This window comes from Prunus persica, chromosome G8 (genome assembly GCF_000346465.2).
Source record: "Prunus persica cultivar Lovell chromosome G8, Prunus_persica_NCBIv2, whole genome shotgun sequence".
NCBI classification, from domain to species: Eukaryota; Viridiplantae; Streptophyta; class Magnoliopsida; order Rosales; family Rosaceae; genus Prunus; species Prunus persica.
Genome location: NC_034016.1, coordinates 2,517,888 through 2,537,090, shown reverse-complemented (window position 1 = coordinate 2,537,090; position 19,203 = coordinate 2,517,888). Strand labels below are relative to the sequence as shown.

Below are 19,203 nucleotides of genomic sequence, written 5' to 3'. Positions count from 1 at the left end.
TTTTCTTAAAAATATTTTTGGACAAAGGCCCAAGGTCCTGGAAAATTATACGAAAGCCCAGAACCGCCTTTCCTCTCCAAGAAATCCAAGCCTACCCAACCCAACCCAACCCTAGAAACTTTAAAAGAGAAAACATTTGTTATTGTTGCTCTCTCTCTCTCTCTCTCTCTGAAGCTCGCTCAGTCTTCTTCCCTGTAATTCCAATCCATTCAAACAGTCATTTTCTTCTGCAACCCTTAGGTTCTATTGCTTGTGCTTTCTCCTCACCGCCTCAAGTGAGCTCTCTTTCTCCAATATATAATATACATATATATGTGTATGATATATGTGTGTGTTTTTTCTTATAAATATGATCAGATTCTTTCCCACTTTTCTGAAATGATTCTTGCGGTTACTGCTTTCTGATTTTATAAATTTAGATCTAATTCTTTAGCTTCTGAAACATACATAAACAAATACATTTCTGTATCTTTTTTTCTTGATTGTGTTTATTGATTTTGAAATTTAGGATTTTGGAGGGGCTTCGTTTCAATTGTTCCAAAAGATTGTATAATTAGTCGAAACCTCGATGGGTCGGAAGAAGCCGACTACTCGCGACGAAGAGAACCCGCAACCTGCAGGGTCGAAATCGAAGAAGAAGGCGCTGGTAATTGAAGATGGTGAGTATTCAATCGGAACTGAGCTGTCCGAGGAGTCTCAAGTCCAAGAAGAGAAAGCTGCTGTTACTGGAAAGAAGGGCAAAAAGGGAAATTCAAAAGCTTCACAGCGCAGGGATGAGGACTTAGACGATGTGGGAAAGGTGGACGAGGGTGATGATGAGGTTCCCCAAGTCGCTTTCACAGGAAAGAAGAAGGGAAAGTCCAAGAAGAGTGGTGGGAATAGTGTGTTTAGCGCTTCAAGTTTTGGGTTGCTTGGTGATGAAGATGAGGGTGTTGAGGATGATGAGAAATCTGGGTTAACAGGGGACGAGGAGGAGGATGCTCCGGTGGTGAGTTTTTCGGGCAAGAAGAAGGCTTCTAAATCGTCAAAGAAAACTGCTGGTAGTTTGTTTACAGGGTCAGCTTTTGATGTCATTGGTGATGAGGACGATAGTGATGGTGAGGTTGTTGATGACTCTGAGGATAAGAGTAAAGAAGATGATGAAAATGAGCCTGTAATTGCGTTTACGGGGAAGAAGAAGCCGTCCAAGGGTGGAAAGAAGGTGGGGAGTGTGTTTGCAGCAGCTAGCTTCGATGCCCTTGATGATGCGGATGAGGATAAGGATGAAGAGAAAGATGCGGACGATGATGTTCCTCAGATTACTTTCTCCGGTAAGAAAAAGAAGTCATCAAAGGCTTCAAAGAAGAGTGGTGGTAATGCTTTTAGCGCAGCATTGCTTGACGAGGGAAATGATGAAAATACTTCTGTATCCGAATCAACTAGAGTTGGTTATGACGGAGTTGAGGACGAAGATGCATCTGTGATTGCATTCACAGGTAAGAAGAAGTCTTCCAAAAAGAAAGGTAATAGTGTTATTACTGCATCGAGTGAAGAAACTAAGGTTGGGGCTGAAAATACAGATGTAGTTGAACCAGAACAACCAAGTAAGGAAACTAGTAAAATTGAAGCTGACGATGCTAAAGTTAACAAGAGTAAAGAGGTTCCAGAAACTTCAAAAAGTAAGAAAAAGAAGAAGAAAAGTGGAAGGACTGCTCAGGAAGAGGATGATTTGGATATGATTCTTGCTGAGCTAGGTGAGGGGTCTTTTGCATCGAAACCTGCAGCTGCTGCTATGAAAGAGGAGAAAGTTGAGGTTCAACCTGATATAGTCGCCCCGGTTGATGGTTCAGGTGAAAAGGAAGGTGAAGAAGAGACTGTGGAGTCTGCTGCGGCGAAGAAGAAGAAAAAGAAGAAGGACAAGGAAAAGGAGAAAAAGGCAGCAGCTGCAGCAGCGGCTGCAGGGACTGCTACTGCTTCTGTGGCCATTGAGGATGAAAAACTAGAAGAAAAAAAAATTGAACCGAAAGAATCCAAGAAGAATGAAGTGAAAGGTAAAGCAGCAGACAAGAAAGTGCCAAAGCATGTTAGGGAGATGCAAGAGGCCCTTGCTAGGAGGAAGGAGCAGGAAGAGAGGAAGCAAAGGGAAGAAGAGGAGAAACGGAGGAAAGAAGAAGAGGAGAGGCTTAGGCTGGAAGAACTTGAAAGGCAAAAGGAAGAGGCCAGGCGTAAGAAAAAAGAAAGAGAAAAGGAGAAGCTACAAAAGAAGAGACAGGAAGGCAAGCTTTTAAGTGCAAAGCAAAAAGAAGAAGCCCGTCGGCTGGAGGCAATGAGAAACCAGATACTTGCTAATGCAGCTAATGCATCAGGGAGTTTGCCTCTCCCTACCACAGACAATGAGAAAAAAGCTAAACGACCTTTGTATCAGAAAAAGAAGTCAAAAGCAGTACCCAATCATGCAAATGGTGTGGCTCCTGTGAACCCAGTGGAAAGCATAGAAGAAGAAGAAAACCAGCAAGACACCGTTCCTGAGCTGTACTCTGTGGAATTTGACAAGGTTGAAGAGGTAGAATCAGTGGACCTAGAGGACAAATCTGAAGTTGCTGAATCTGTTAAAGAGAATGGAGTCGAAGAAGAAGAAGAAGATGATGATGAAGAATGGGATGCAAAGAGCTGGGATGATGCTGTTGTTAACCTTTCTCTTAAAAGTGGATTTTCTGATGAAGAGGTTTACTCTGAGCCTGAACCTGTCGTGAGAAAAGACATAAAGAGTGCAGGTTCCAAGTTGGCAGTTTATGCCCAGAGAAGCGTTCCTTCTCAACCAATAAAATCTCAGGATGCTGAGAATAAGAAAAAACAACCGGAGATTGATGCTGATAGAAGTAGGAAGAAAGAGGCTACTGCTAAAAAAGAAGCACCAAGTTCAGATTCTGCCACTAAAGAGGGTGAAGATAACCTTCGTTCTCCTATTTGCTGTATTATGGGCCATGTTGATACTGGTAAAACTAAGCTGCTGGATTGTATCCGAGGCACAAATGTTCAGGAAGGTGAGGCTGGAGGTATTACTCAGCAGATTGGCGCAACATATTTTCCTGCTGAGAACATCCGTGAGAGAACTAAGGAACTGAAAGCTGATGCAAAGCTGAAGGTCCCAGGTTTATTGGTAATTGATACCCCTGGGCACGAGTCATTCACTAATTTGCGGTCACGGGGTTCAGGTTTATGTGATATTGCCATTTTGGTTGTTGACATCATGCATGGCTTAGAGCCTCAAACAATAGAGTCACTCAATCTTTTGAAAATGAGGAATACGGAATTCATTGTTGCATTGAACAAGGTGAGCTTTATGGTTAAATCCACCCTCTGGATCCCTACTAGTGTCTTATTGTCAATGTTTAATTAGTTTTTGCTTTTCTTGAATGTCCAATTTTTAGGTGGACAGACTCTATGGGTGGAAAACCTGCCGCAATGCACCAATTGTTAAGGCAATGAAGCAACAAACTAAGGATGTGCAAAATGAGTTCAATATGAGGCTCGTACAGGTCCTGTGTATTCCAACCTTGTCTTTTTGTGTCACTTTATTTAATTTGACTTTCTTGGTATTAAAAACCTTCAATTCTTGTATGGGTTGCCAGATTATCACTCAATTCAAGGAGCAGGGGTTAAATACTGAATTGTATTATAAGAACAAAGAAATGGGGGAAACATACAGTATTATACCTACAAGTGCCATTAGGTATGGCTTGTGGAATCTGGCCTTGTCTTTCTTCTTAGTCTCCACTTTGAAGGTTATTTTTTTAAGTATCTTTTCTATATGTCCTGAAATTTGGGTTGTGAATATTGCAGTGGTGAAGGGATTCCAGATATGCTGTTACTGTTGGTTCAATGGACCCAGAAAACTATGGTTGAGAAACTTACTTACAGCAACGAAGTGCAGGTTTGATTTCTTTTCACCTTTTTCCCAGAAATGTAAAGGTTTTTATAACAGTTGAAATGTGAGTAATTTGGTGGGGGTTCATCTTCTGCACCAGTGTACGGTTTTGGAGGTTAAAGTTATTGAAGGCCTTGGGACAACAATTGATGTTGTATTGGTTAATGGCGTGCTTCATGAAGGAGATCAAATAGTTGTTTGTGGCATGCAGGCAAGTATCTAAAACCTTTTTTCACAAGACAATTTAGTAAATTGTGACTTATAATTTTTACAAACTATTGTGATTATTTATTTTACAACTGGTGCAGTCAGCATGTGAAGAAGTTTACATGTGATTGCCATTATTGATATCATTTTCTTTTTGTCTCTTTTAGGGACCTATTGTTACTTCAATTCGAGCTTTATTGACACCACATCCGATGAAAGAACTTCGTGTGAAGGTGAGTTTTCTTCCATTTCCTTTTTACTCGAATTTGCTTTTAGCTTTTTGGTGATTTGGTAAGAGAATGAAATCTGTTACTCCCAGTGAAAGTCCACTGAAGAATAGGTGGAGCAGCATCAGTATTGCTGAAAATGTTAAACGCACATTGAAGTAGATTTTTACTTTTATTTTTTATTATTTTTATCTTTCAAATTTAAATTTAGTTGAAACTTCTTATGAGATTCATTTCTATGGAATGCATCGTCGAGTGCTTATTATCCGGCAGGTATTGGGATTCAATACAGCAGGTGCTGGGTTCAATCCAACACCTGCTAACACCTGCAAAGTTAATATATATTTACCTTTTTAATCATTGAAGCTTTTGAATGGTGTCCTATGACTACTGGATGATAGATGTTAGGAGCCTATTTGTAGGTGCTTAGGTGAGCGTTTTTGCACTGTTTATATTATACAAATGGAAAAAACAGAAACTGCTGTTGGATTTTATGCTGAAATCACAAAAAGACGATCAGTAGGAGAATAAACTGTAAGGTTAAACCACCACATCAATCCTCAAATTTTCAAAAATTTGAGGAATTCTAATGCACTCTGATTTCAGTGTGTCAATAATTCTTCTGCTTCTCTCATGTTAGAACTTAGTACTTAAGATATAACAAGAATTAGCTCCAAAAATTATATTGTTTTCTCATGTCTTGTATGTATGAACCCTTAATGTCTGAGACTAGGCAGTTGTCATCAGATAATGATTTAATGGTTCTTTATTTCAGGGAACTTATCTGCATCATAGTGAAATTAAGGCTGCACAGGGTATCAAGATTACAGCACAGGTAATTTTGGTTGAAATCAAGGCCAATCCAATTCTACTAATTGTAAACTCCTGTTGTGAGATTTTTTATTTATTTTTGATGTTTGTTATCTGCAGGGTCTTGAACATGCTATTGCTGGCACTGCTCTATATGTGGTAGGGCCTCGTGATGACTTGGAAGAGGTGAAGGAAGCAGCTATGGAAGACATGAAGTCAGTCTTGAACAGGATTGACAAGAGTGGTGAGGGAGTTTGCGTACAAGCATCTACTCTAGGCTCCTTGGAAGCATTGCTAGAGTTTTTGAAGACTCCAGAAGTTAATATTCCTGTTAGTGGTATTAGCATAGGCCCCGTACATAAAAAGGACGTCATGAAGGCCAGTGTAATGCTCGAAAAGAAAAAGGAGTATGCCACCATCCTGGCATTTGATGTCAAAGTGACACCAGAGGCCCGGGAAATGGCAGATGATTTAGGTGTGAAGATTTTTATTGCTGATATCATCTATCACTTATTCGATCAATTTAAGGCCTATATTGACAATCTCAAGGAGGAAAAGAAAAAGGAATCTGCTGATGAAGCTGTCTTTCCCTGTGTGCTCAAGATTTTACCCAACTGTGTTTTCAACAAGAAGGATCCAATTGTGTTGGGAGTTGATGTTCTGGAAGGCATTGCGAAGGTACTATTATATACATTGAATTTGTTTCACCTTGCTCTCTTTAGTGGGATATACCGTCTGAAATTTAAGTTTATCGTGGCATGACATGTCTATACATTTGGGAAGAGCCCATTGTGTTTATTCTCAGAGTACTGTTTAGGAGTGTTTGGTTAATTTTTTACCATCTTAATTTGTGTCTGTCTCTTTTTATTTCTGTTCTAGATTCTTTTTTTCTTTCTATTTTGCTTAGATACTTGAGCTGAGACCTCAATGTTGAAAATTGCCCCAAGTAGAAGGATAGTCTGTAATTTTCACCGAATGAATTATTAGAGTTGTTGAATGTTTAAAGTAGGCAGTGGAAATGATCTTGCTGAAAAAGCTCGAGTGTTCCTGTGGAACCTGCCAATGTTTTGCTGGTTCCCCTTTTCATTATTTGGCGGAGCTAAGGATGTAACTCCTGAGCGGGAAAGCCCTTTTATTGCCGACTACTATCTTGGATTAAGTAGTGGAATTTCTCAGAAGGTTTCTCATGCACTTTCACGTGCAATATATTTTGTTTAAACAATGTGCACAACAATTAATTTTCAAAATTCATGAGAATTTTAGTTTGTGTGGTATTTATGCTTTATCATCCGAAATACCAGACAACTAGTACACGTTCTAGATATTGTTACACTGAAAGCTCATCCCCAGATGCTGGTAAATTATATTTGATGTTTCCAGAGCTAGCTCTTTTGGTTTTTCCTAATTTTTTATCTTCATTTTATTAATACTAGTTCTTGAATCATGTATGATCAAAGTTTGCGAGTTTATTTTTGGTTTAATATGAATAAGTTCCACTCCTGTTATTATGTGTTTAATTCCTTCACCTTTCAAAGCATGTGTTACATTCCTCAACCTTTCAAAGCATGTGTATTATGTTCCGGGGTGTAGATAGTGCTCAGCGCCTTCACAGGAACTTTTTGAAAGTGTTATTTTATAAGATCAATTAAATGTTTGTTAATTAAATCTGGCTGTCTTTATATTATGTGATCTTTGTGCAGGTTGGGACTCCAATTTGTATTCCGCAAAGGGATTTTATTACTATTGGGCGAATTGCATCCATTGAAAATAACCACAAACCTGTTGATATAGCGAAGAAGGGGCTGAAGGTAGCCATTAAGGTATGATAACTTTTGACACTTGTATGTATACGTATTCTCTCTCTCTCTCTCTCTCTCTCCCTCTCTCTCATGTGTCACTAGTCGGAAAAGTTCAATTTTGTAGCTGTTGCTGTTCTTGCCTCGGGTAAATATATGGAGTTGCCCTGTCAAAAATTATAGGGCTTTATGACTTTTGTTATGAATAGTTTGTTCTAGATAATAGGTTTTTGTTAGATCAATGCTCTTTTGTATAAGCAATGACGAAGCAAAGCTATACACAGATTGATACTTTTCGATATTATCATTGGAAGTGTAAGTTCTATTATTTGATGTATTACAAGTAACTGCTCACATATTTTCTGCGCAACTTAAATTTTTCACTGGGTTCAGTAGTCCTTTAATATTAGAATCTTAAGTAATTTGAAAATATAGACTCCATGGTCATGGCTCGTTGATTGGGGCTGTAGCTCAATGAAAAGGGAAACTCTTGTAAAAAAAACTTTGCCTTTTGGAAGCTGTTTATGCCATTTGGAAGGAAAGGCATAAAAGAATTTCTAGACATCAGTTAAAAACTCCCTATGATCATCAAGCTAGTTAATAACTACTGTTTTGAGAGAAGGGGAGGGGGGGGTTTGATTCCATTGAGGTTAAGTCCTACAGAAGCACTATTCTGATTTTGCAACTAGCCCTTTGATGCATTAATGGCCTTCGCTTTTACTTTTATTTGTTGGCTTTTAGCATTTGACCCATGCTCATCATTGCTTTATGGGTGATCTGGTGCCTGTCTGCTTCTGACTTTCCTTGGCATAGTGCTTATCGCAGTCTTTTCTTTGTGTTTTTGCAGATAGTTGGGACAAATTCTGATGAACAGCAAAAGATGTTTGGTAGGCATTTTGAAATTGAAGATGAACTTGTCAGTCATATCTCAAGGAGGTCGATTGATATACTAAAAGCGAATTACCGGGTAAGCTTAAATTTCATGTACAGTTCACTTTTCGGACTATGTCAACTGTGGCTCTTAATTGTAATTTTAAATATTCAGGATGAGCTATCAATTGACGAATGGAAGCTGGTTGTGAAATTGAAGAAACTTTTCGAGATACCATGAGTGAAGCTCATGCGATACCGGAGCAGTTCTTTTATAACACAACACCTGTGGGCTTTACTGACTTCAGCGGCAATCAGAGAGAATGCCGAGATTCCTTGTGGAAAGATTTTTGATCTTTAAGCGACACCAATACATTTAGGCACTCAAGTTCAAATGCCATATGTGGAGAGTGGAGAGGGAGCAAAAGTAGTTCCAGCTCGTGTTTCCATGAGGTCCTTTTTCCAGAGTTGAAAGTTGGGCCTGTTCTGATTTTTTTTTTTTATCATGTTAGGCTACACTACGTTGTTTTGCCCTTGTAGTTTGCATCCGTATCTTTTTGGAACTCTAGTCTCTATAGGTTATAATACCCACCTTACAAGTCTGTTGATGGAAAATGTATTTTAGGTGCACGTGAGCTCGCTTTCGAAGAGTAATATTGAAATTTTCATGGCAAACAAGCTTAGTTGTGTCCTCTTCAAAACCCTACTGGGCTGGCAGGTAAAACTCGGGAAAGAGCTGAAAATCGACAGCGAAGAAGCTAGCAAAATGGCAAGAAAAGCATCTTATCCCTTGTTTTGCTGATGATAAAATACATATACTTGAAGGATTTTATTTTTCATTTTTCATTTTTGCCTCAAGAGACATGACTCTTTTATGAAAAGTTTTTGGCTGTTTCTATCTTTAGGATGTTATTTTGCTCCTCGTGACCATTTTAGATATAAGAAATGAAAATTAATAATCCAACATGAGGCTAAAACTGGTGTCAAATAGGCGTTTAATGAGATTTGGCTCCATCTCTCTCTACTCTCACTTTGATATTTCCTCAAATGTTGGAAGATAGGCATAGGATATCCTTGTAGGCGAAAGACAATGTGTTTGTTCTTCTTATCAGTAGTGGCACTAATTAGCGAGACAAGTTGGATTTAAAATTTGCATAGGGTTTTAATGCATTTGATGTACTAGGCTATATAATGCAACACAATTCTCCCAAATACCAAACAGTAAATTTAAATTTGATGGTTGATGCACTCACCTCGCTGCTGATAGATTAAATTGGGGACTTGTATTTCAAACGCCAACTCCCCAGTCCAGTACCCAACGAATTGGCTAAATCAACCACTTTACTTTCTTGAGTATTCATCCCTGCAATTGAAAACTAGGCCTTGTATCCAAACCCGATTACAAACAGATTGTTTCCTATTTTTCTTATTTATTATTTTCCTATTTTTCTTGATGGCATATCTAGTTAAAAAGTATTTGATTTATACATTTTGGACTGGAAAAAGGAATCGATTAACATACATGTCGTGCTTATTAAAAAACTCCACATATGGCACCGTAAGGATAAAAATTAAAAATATTGACGACGACTCGAGATAATTAACCCTCTATATTTAATTCATTGGTAACAATTAACCCACTGAAATAAATTTTTTGTAAAAATGACGAAAAAAGAAAAGCCCAACCCTTTCCCGACATAGCATTGTTCTCGAAGTAGTTGCCTAAATGCAATTAGAAAGGAAATCTAATTCGAAACTCATCGAAACAAAGTTTTTGTCGACTGGATCATCATCCACGCACTTGAGATCTCCGCCGCTCCCTTTCGAGATTTGGTCTCGCTTCCCAAATGTTGAAGGTTGGCTGAGACTCACTGACTCACTGAGATGCTGAAGATGATGATGCGGAATATAGCTGCTGCTTCTTTTTATTGCAGCAGTCGGAGATGGAGAGGTATGCCTTGTCTTCACTCTAACTCTACTCTTGTTGTTTTCGACAACAATTACTTTGCTTTCTTTCACTCTCAACCTTCGAAACCAATCAAATCTACAAGAACCCAGTGAGAGACTCACCCAAAATCACAAATGTTGAGGATGCTTTCAATGTGATTGATAGAATGCTCCAAATGCGTCCTCGGCCTTCAGTTGTTCGTTTCACTCAAATATTGGGTCAAGTTGCAAAATTGAAACATTACTCAGCCGTCATCTCATTGTATAACCAAATGGGTGTGTCGAGAATTGGACGTGATGTTTATATTCTAACCATTGTCATTAATTGTTATTGTCATTTGAATCAAATGGGGTTCAGTTTATCTGTATTGGGAAAATTCTTCAAACTTGGTCTTGAACCAAATGTCTTTACCTTCACCACTCTGATCAACGGCTTTCTTCTTGAGAATAGAGTGGCGGAGGCGGCAGGAATTTTCAACAAAATGATGAAGGCAGGTAATTGTAAGCCTAATTTGGTTACTTTCAGCACACTAATAAGGGGTTTCTGCATGACGGGTAACAACAGTGCAGCTATCCAGGTGCTTAGGAAGATGGACGAAGGAGCTTGTAAGCCTGACGTAGTTTGCTATAGCAACATCATTGACAGTCTTTGTAAGGATACACTAGTTGATGATGCATTAAACCTCTTCTTAGAAATGATGAGCAAGGGGATTGCCCCAAATGTCATTACCTATACATCCTTGATTCATGGAGTATGCAATTTAGGCGAGTGGAAAGAAGCTACAAGGTTGTTGAATGAAATGGTGAGTAAAAATATCTTTCCAGATGTGTTCACGTTCAGCGTCTTGGTAGACACACTTTGTAAGGAGTCGTGGAAGCAGAAGGCGAGGTTGAGATGATGATTCAAAGAGATATTGATCCTAATACAGTTACGTACACTTCACTCATGGATGGTTACTGTTTGCGAGGAGAAATAGGCAAGGCACAAAAGGTTTTTGAACTAATGCTTAGCAAGGGCTCGATGGTTGATGTTGTTAGTTACAGCACACTGATAAATGGATATTGTAAGCGTAAAAATATTGATGAGGCAATGATGCTACTTCGGGAAATGACTTGTAAGGGACTGGTTCCAGATACCGTTACTTATAGCATTCTTGTGGATGGTTGTTGCAAAGTGGGGAAATTAGGTGATGCACAAAAGTTGTCCTCCGAGATGCAAGCTTGTGGCCAGCTTCCAAATGTTCAAACTTATTCTATTCTACTGGATGGCCTGTGTAAAAACCGACAACTTTCTAGGGCAATGCAATTGTTTGGAGAGATGGAAGCGAAGAAGTTGGATATTAATATTGTGATTTACAATATTCTTATTGAAGGTTTGTGCATAGCTGGAAAAATTGAATCTGCAAGGGATCTCTTTTGTGGTTTATCATCAAAAGGACTTCGACCTAATGTGAGGACATACACTATAATGATTAATGGACTCTGTATTGCGGGCCTAACAAGTGAAGCAGAAAAGTTTCTTATCCAAATGGAAGAGAAAGGCTGTTCTCCTGAAGGTTGCACCTATAACACAATTATCCGAGGGTTCATCCATAATAAACAGACATCAACGGCTATGGTACTTATTCAAACAATGGTAGAGAGGGGTTTTTCTGCAGATGCATCAACAATGGAGTTGATAGTTAATTTACTGTCGAAGGATGAAGTAGATCCTGCTTTGTTGCCTTTGATAAAAAAATCACTGTGAAATTAATATGCATTTGTGGACAATGAAATTTGGAACTGCTGCACCTTCAACGAGAATTAATACCAGAAATTAAGGATGCAAGTGAGAAGGCATTTTCACCTCCTGCCACACGCACAACCACTGTAATTTTCCCTTTATCTATGATGATTTATTTACTTTGTATTCCTATCGCTTAGCATCTTGCAGTATATAGAAGGCCAAATATATAAATTTAGGTGTGCCTTCTCACGACTCTCCTAGCTCGAAATGTTTCTACAGATAATTGTCTACTGTTTTGGGTATCAGAAACCTTGACAAAACATAGACCATTATAGGTTAAGTCAATTGCCATTGACTTCAAAATTAGTTATCTACAGAGGATCTTTAAAATCAAAGGTTGGTTTGTCTCTCTTCCCACATAATGTATAATATATATACTAATGGCTTCTAGTTTGAGGATGAAATAATGAGCCTAAACTTTGGTAACTCATTGATGCTCTGGAGAGGAGTGTGTTATTTTGGGATAGTTCCTTGATTGAACTTGTGTTGAGTACCCATCTTTATGTTAACTAAACTAATTTTCCAAGTTAAAACTCTTTTGTTTCTTGTCTGGTTCATATATACCAGTCAATTTAGATGGTTTGCTTGGTTAGAAGTTGGAACTAGTTAGCCATGATGGAAAATACTTGCCCCAATGCCAGGATTGGGATTGGAAGGGAAGGGAGAGTTTTTACGAAGTGATTTTTGAATGTAGTGAACTATATATTTTCTATCAAAAAGAAAATGACATGCATTAATTTGCAGCTAGTTTATGTTTTCTTTTCATATGTCCACCCATACAGCAAGTAAAACTCATGTGTGTTTGTAAAGGCCTATATTTGTACAATTTGTGTAATTTTGGCATTGGTTTAGGACAACTGTCATTTATTGAGTTTGACGGTGCAGTTGCAGTTATTGTGATTGAGTTTAAATGAAATAATAGTTTTGTAATTTTGAGGTTTTTTCGTTTCGTGATTGTAAAATTACATCCTATTTTTTAGGCATTGGCCTTATATAAATTAGGTAAAATTCATTATATGAAAAATAATTTTACAATCACGTGTAAAAGCTCACATTTTTTTCAGACAAAAAAGACCCTTAAAAAAAACAAATCTAGTATTAGCATTCATAATTCATACAAACTACAATAATCCACAACAATTTTTCATATTATGAAAACATCGTATTATGATTTGATTATCAATACAAGCAAAATCATATTTCTTAATATAAACAACCAAGCGAACACTATCATTGATATCTCATTTGGTTTCGTGCGGCAAAACCTAAGCGTCGAGACATTAAGACGTAAGCTTTTTTGACAAATTATTTTAATTAAGAAAATATAAAACAACTCAAAAGAACTCTTTTTTTAAAAAAAAATTACAATATATAAAAATAAAAAAATATATTTTTTGTGGTTAGAAATAAATCACCTCAGAAGTGACAAGGTTCCAAACATTAAAATAGAGGCTAAGTGCAGTGATTCTATTGGATGAATGAAAAGAAGATGGTAGGGATTATATGGAATTTAATCAAAAGGCAGAGTTTTGGTCAAATAGGGGATTTCACAAACCAAACGGTGGTGTCTTTATTGTATGAGCCAGACTACACGAAACACATCGTTTCATTAAAAAAAATTCAGACATCTCAATCCGACGTCGTTTAAGAAAAACAAAAGCTGAGTTAGGGTTGGGTCTTCTTCTTCGCAAGGAATTAGCCATTGACGGCGCCGAACAGAGCTTACATCGCATGGCAACCATAGCTGTTGAGCCCGTTGCAGGGGTCAACAAATTTCTCTCTAGTGTCGAATTCCGGTGTTATGGGGGTCAATTGATCACCTTTGCTCTAGTCCGTCCCTGGATGTATTCAGTTAATTTTAGAATTGATTTAGTAACACTCGTAAAAAATTCAATGATATTAATGATATTGTAGTTTCAAGTGACGAGAAAAAAGGACTCGAGTTACCCATATAACAATTACCATCCTATATATATGGAGGTGGCATGTTTTTCCTAACCGTTCCCAAATTTCCTACATAATCCATCAAAACAAAAGACTCGAGGCTTTCCCATACTGCAATAATGCAATTGGTGCTTTTTCGGTTATAGTCGAGTCATTACCTTTTCCCTATCCACTACGTCATATATATATATCGTCATTATCAAAACTTTTGTGTTGTTGGCGACACTATGTGCCGGATATCGTGATGATTATTTGTCCCATTGATTGAGACAAGTGGATATGGAAGAAGACGAAGAGAAATTTACAAAGTTCATAGATGTGTCCTTGTAGTTTGTGTACTGGTAAAGTTACAAAGTTTACAGATGTGTCCCGATTTGAGTCAGAGGCATATCCCCTAAATTTTTCTAACAAAAACAATATGAAATAATTAAAAATACGAATTAGGTCTTAGTTTAATTGTACTTACCAATATTAAAATACGTTCCAAGTTAAAATTCCAAATCAAAAACACGAACGTTCACCCTTCATTTGAGGGACATTGAGCATGACAAAATTAAAAAGTTGGATAACTTTATTGGTCAAATTTTTTAAAGAGGAGCTTAGTGGGCAAACTTGCACTTCCTTAAAAGTAAGGCTACATACATTTTTATTTATTTTACAATTTGTATATCTATATATATAAAGCAAAAGGCAGAGAATGGTGAAACATTCAAAATACCAGAAAATGCCCTTGGTTAATGCAAACATTAAGAATTCAAATTATTAATTAAATGAGGATAATATGGTAAATTCATACTTTTTCATATTTAAAAAAATTAAAAGAAAAAGAAAAAGCAGATAATGGATCCTATTTTTATGAAACACAACTACCCATTATCTTTTTTAATTTTAAAATAAATTTACTTATTTTTTTAAAAAAACCTCTCGCAAGCGCGGAAGCGCGTGCAGAGAGGCTAGTATCCATAAATTTTGAACTCACAACCTCCACAACATGTTAAATATATTACTTGAGTTTAATGTAATTTCTTTTTCTAAAATTGGAACTCATAATAACAACCTCCAACGTATTAAATATATGACATTTTTTTAGTGCTATTGTTCTTTCAAATGTTTTTTTAATACAAAATGATAGTCTAAACTATAAAGAGGCCAACGAAATTTAGTTCTGCGGCAAAGGGAACGGAATCTGCTGTCCCCATTTTCCATGCCCATTCGTGTCCCTTGCATAATTTTTTGACACGTGCCTATACTTAAACCCAATATAACATCCATCTGACCAACAACATTTGCCTCTCCTCCTCATCGCCGGCCAACCTCATCCCATCCTCCTCCCCTATGTCAAGATCGTTGGAGTTGATGATAGAGCACTTGAACACCGATGCCGTTAAAGAAATCACAAAGATTGGACTTGTCTATCATATCAACTTTGCACCTAACCCTTCCACCTTCTCTAAAGTCTGACACATTCACCACTTTTTTCCTTTGATATTTTGAGTGGAATTGGAGAAATTGGATTTGATGACATATTTTTCACCGTTGATCTCAAGAAAAGGGAGGTTTTAGGGTTTCTAATTTTCCTCTATCCTAATTAATTATTGATTATATAATTATGTATGAAAGATAAAAACTTTCTAAACTCTTAAACCGGAAAAGGGAGGTTTTAGGATTTCTAATTTTCCTCTATCCTAATTAATGATTGATTATATAATTATGTATGAGAAATAAAAAATTTCTAAACTCTTAAACCGGAATTCATGGCCACGTGAAGGAGGGAAGCCAGGTACCATTTTTCTTCAAAGAGTGATGGATTTGTGAAGGTTTCAATGGGGAAGATCAACCCACAAATTGCTTTCATAAGGATTGGAATATCCTAACATTTTTCCCAAGCCTTCCAAGATGTGAGACCTGTGAGCTTGCCATAGATAGGAGATTGAGAGAGACTCAGGGGAGAGGGCTAGTCTGCAGTGAGGAGGACAAGGGGTTGTGGCAGGTTGGACACTGGTGGCTGTTTGGTTATATTTATTCTTTTAACGTTTAGTTTTTATTTTTCTAATTTATTCAAGTTAACAATGTTATATTAGGGTTAAGTTGTTGGACACGTGTCAAAAAATTATACAAGGGATACGACGGGACATGGAAAATGGAGACAGCGAATCTCATCGCGTGAAAAAGCGTCTTGATTTGCAGACTAGTGGTTTCAAATTACAAACCTTGATTTGATTTGATAGTGTGTGTTAGAATAAGTTCTTTGTTAATTAAATTAAAGAGGCCCCGGGAAATCCCACTTACATTCCTCAAAATAAAAGATATGATCAGTTATGTGCGTGATCTTTAGTACTTTTATTCCCCAATAATACTATGCGTTTCCTTTCTTTTAAGACTCAACTTACACCAAGAAAATTAGCAAAACTCACTCCCTATACACATCTTGTCATCTTTCATTACACAAAAACCAAAAGTAGAAAAAAAGGGAACATAAAAAAGATGAAACATCTAATAACACAGTTACAATGGATGTGAGATCAAGGTGTTTCACAGCCCACTAGAGCCAATCAACTTGGTTAACCCAAAGGTTATAGCCATGGCCATCCAACCTCCAACCAAAACCCTCATCATTGATCTCATAATTGGTGCCTTCCCTAATTTAGCCCCCAACCACCCAAACACCACCAAAGCCAAGCTCACAGCTGCAGCCACAACTCCTAACCTCACCTTATACTCCCTTATGAACGAAGCTGCTAGCAATGGGACCATTGCCCCTACTGAAAACGCAAGAGCTGAAGCAGCCGCAGCTTGCAACGGGTTGGGCAGGCTCTCCTTTTCATTGTCTCCCTCGCTATCACCATCTTCCGCCACGTGTGCCGGAGTCTTTTGCTTGTTCTGATCGTCCCTTTTCATTTGAGCCACCTCTATGTCCAACTGGGAGTACACAGAGACAAACTCTCCAATGGCCATGCTGCATGCCCCGGCTACTAGTCCGGCGAACCCAGTTAGGATCATGGCCTTGATGTCTTCCTTGACAGCTCCCACGCCCATCATCAACGACGCCGTTGAGATTAAGCCATCATTGGCGCCTAGGACGGCAGCGCGAAGCCACTGGGAGCGTTTTGAGTAGTCGAACTCGTTTTGATCTAGGGTTTGTTGGTGTTCTAGGTCGTTTGTGGTGATTGGGATGGCACACTTGACTTCGTTAAGGGATGTTTGGCTGTTTGGCGCCATGGAAAAATGAATGAGAAAAGTGGATAATGGGGAAGGATTAAGGATTATGGATGTGTTGTTCTGAAATGAGGGAGAGAGAGATTTGAGAAGTGTGGAGGACACACGCACTCAACTATGGTATTTATGGTGGAAAAGGTTCAATTATGAGGGAGGCAAAGGTGGGGGATAGCCACTAATGGGAAAAAAAGCAAAGAACAAGTGTGTTTATTTTTGCTTCATCTAAAAAAAATAATATTTAAAAAATAATTAGTTAATTTGACTAAATGCCTTGGTGGTCAAATGGGTGAGACTTGCGTCGTAGTTTGGTAGAAAGTGGAATTCATATGATATGTCCACTAATTCAGTACGGAAGTGAAACCCTATTAGCATGAATTTAACTGAGATATCATCTGAGAAAGATGAAATAAATAAAAGGGAAAACTAATTCTAAAATAAAAAGGGTGAAAGCAGAAATCATTAATTTAAGTTTTTGATTTACATATGGGAATAAAACTTTTTAGAAAGATATAATTTTAAAAGCAGATACCCTTAATACCTTGTTCTCTTATACAAGTGATCCACGACAATGCTCAAAGTTTTAGTGATGCAAATCCTACTAGGTGTTGACCTTAAATGTATGAATGCTCAATATCTTCAGAGGATAAAAAGAAAAAAAAAAGTAGCACCTAAAAAGAAAAAGAAAAAGAAAAAAGAACGATATTGTAATATAGATAGATTTAATATAGCTGATAAAATTATTGAGGGCCGAATAAAGTTGAGCTGAGATTGCTGGTGGATCTCGACCAGCTTTGCTTTGAGCCAATTGTTCCATAAGCTTCTAATATTTGAAATTAAGAAGAAAATTAAAGATGCAAATGTGGGTTAGGCCAGTTGATCGAGTCTGTCTTCTTGCACTCATGTTCAAATCTCCCTCTTTATAGATTAATTTAGACTATCGCTTGTATCAAAATAAAGACAATAAAGAAGAAATTCAAGATCGGAAATTCGAACAAACAGACGAATGTGATCAGAGGAATAAAACTGATAAGCAAGAAGAATAATAGAAAGATCTAGAACACAAACAACTTAATGATCACCAAGATTAAGAGGAAACGTAAAAGGAAATTAAAGACATACTTTTAAGCAGTTACACCTGTTAAAAAAAAAAAAAAAACCGAGTTCATGAGCAAAGCGTGACTATGGAACCAGACAAAAGCTGGAAAGACAAACCCTTATGCAATCTTTCGTACATGGTTATCAAAACGGATGCAATAATTCAAGGCTTTCCCTTCCCTTTATGTCTTTTTCTAACTCTTTCGGTTATGGTCTTCTTATTATATAGTTTATATTTTGGTATATTAGCTTTGCTTATCTGAAAGAATCAAGTGGACGTGGTTTCTATGACTTGGTTTGCCAGAAGCATACTACATATAAAATGTAATTGACCCAATTTTCTGTGGATTCTAAACTATTTCCTGATCCCATAGACATCAAATCAATGGGATTTATACATGTTAGCTCATATAAACATGTGCTGCAGTTAACCCAAATTTGTGAAAAAGAAAGAAGCTCCAATCTGTTCATAAAAGAGTAAACAGATTGAATGTTATACCATCAAATTGTCAGTTTCATATGACTTATATGATAATCATGAGTGTCCATTAGTAAAAGAGTTCATTATAAGGCTTTGCCAAATTAATCGAAATCCTCGATTATCGTAGTGGAAGTTCAACAAAATTTCATCGATTCCAATAAATCAAGAGTCACCAAATCTGCTCAAGAAAGATGTGTTAGTACACGCGTTAGTATGTGATAATGGCAGTGGGGTATAACTCAGTTGGTTGAGTTCTTCCACTTCCACCCATGTGGGTAGAGGTTCGAACCCTAGACATCCAATGATATTTGTGTAAACCCTCTTCCCATGTCAGCAGTATATTAATTAGCTGCTTTGTAATATTCTTTTGCACCACCATTTGATTAATAAATTCCTATCATATGTATGCCACAGAACACCAACTTATACTAAGTATGATTGCTGAAGAACCTACTAAAAAAAAGTTGAGCAATGGATTGCTGAAGAAGAAAGCACTGAGTGTCGATAAAGAAAGAGTGGGGATTGGATAATATAAGAAAATGGAAGGGAGTGTGCATTCCATACGAATGCCACCACCACCTTGATTTTAAATTGAGTCAAAGAAAACGAATTAGGGTTCTTTATCTTCTCTCGTCCTTTCTTTTCAGCGTCCCACAATCCCACTCAAATGGCTTTTTTATGGCCCTATTTGGAGCAATAAATGACTTTTGTTTTGTGTACAGCCAACGTACCAAAGAAGCTTTTTGAATGTCTGTGTTTTAATTCTTTTAGTGGACCACCCAATTGTTTTCTCTACTTGAAGCCAAAACCCCTCCCTGATCATGGCCAAGCAACAACTTTGGATATTAGGTAGCTGAAAAAGTATATTTAAATCATTATCCCAAACAATGGGTGAATGATATCAATCTAAATCTTTC

The 19,203-nt window shown here is 37.4% G+C and overlaps 2 protein-coding genes and 1 pseudogene across 3 annotated transcripts; 2 read left to right on the top strand and 1 right to left on the bottom strand.

Moving 5' to 3' along the window:
• Window positions 126-8,718, top strand: LOC18767245 (eukaryotic translation initiation factor 5B). Its single transcript, XM_007199618.2, has 12 exons — window positions 126-275; window positions 509-3,313; window positions 3,411-3,518; window positions 3,612-3,712; window positions 3,823-3,913; window positions 4,008-4,118; window positions 4,282-4,347; window positions 5,117-5,176; window positions 5,272-5,829; window positions 6,852-6,971; window positions 7,795-7,914; window positions 7,993-8,718. The coding sequence occupies exons 2-12, from the start codon at window positions 569-571 to the stop codon at window positions 8,056-8,058; spliced, it is 4,146 nt and encodes a 1,381-aa protein (XP_007199680.1). The 5' UTR covers window positions 126-275; window positions 509-568; the 3' UTR covers window positions 8,059-8,718.
• Window positions 9,254-12,297, top strand: LOC18768032 (annotated as a pseudogene). The gene has a single exon (XR_002272779.1). The product of XR_002272779.1 is annotated as a putative pentatricopeptide repeat-containing protein At1g12700, mitochondrial (transcript).
• Window positions 15,811-16,817, bottom strand: LOC18767957 (vacuolar iron transporter homolog 4). The gene has a single exon (XM_007201752.2). It carries the CDS (start codon window positions 16,711-16,713, stop codon window positions 16,027-16,029), a length of 687 nt encoding a protein of 228 aa, XP_007201814.1. The 5' UTR covers window positions 16,714-16,817; the 3' UTR covers window positions 15,811-16,026.

Excerpts from the sequence above, each read along its gene's own strand:
- LOC18767245 (XM_007199618.2), top strand. The coding sequence starts at position 569 with ATGGGTCGGAAGAAGCCGACTACTCGCGACGAAGAGAACCCGCAACCT. Across the intron at positions 3,314-3,410 it reads TCATTGTTGCATTGAACAAG|GTGGACAGACTCTATGGGTG; the intron begins GTGAGCTTTATG and ends TCCAATTTTTAG. Across the intron at positions 5,830-6,851 it reads TTCTGGAAGGCATTGCGAAG|GTTGGGACTCCAATTTGTAT; the intron begins GTACTATTATAT and ends ATCTTTGTGCAG.
- LOC18767957 (XM_007201752.2), bottom strand. The coding sequence starts at position 16,713 with ATGGCGCCAAACAGCCAAACATCCCTTAACGAAGTCAAGTGTGCCATC.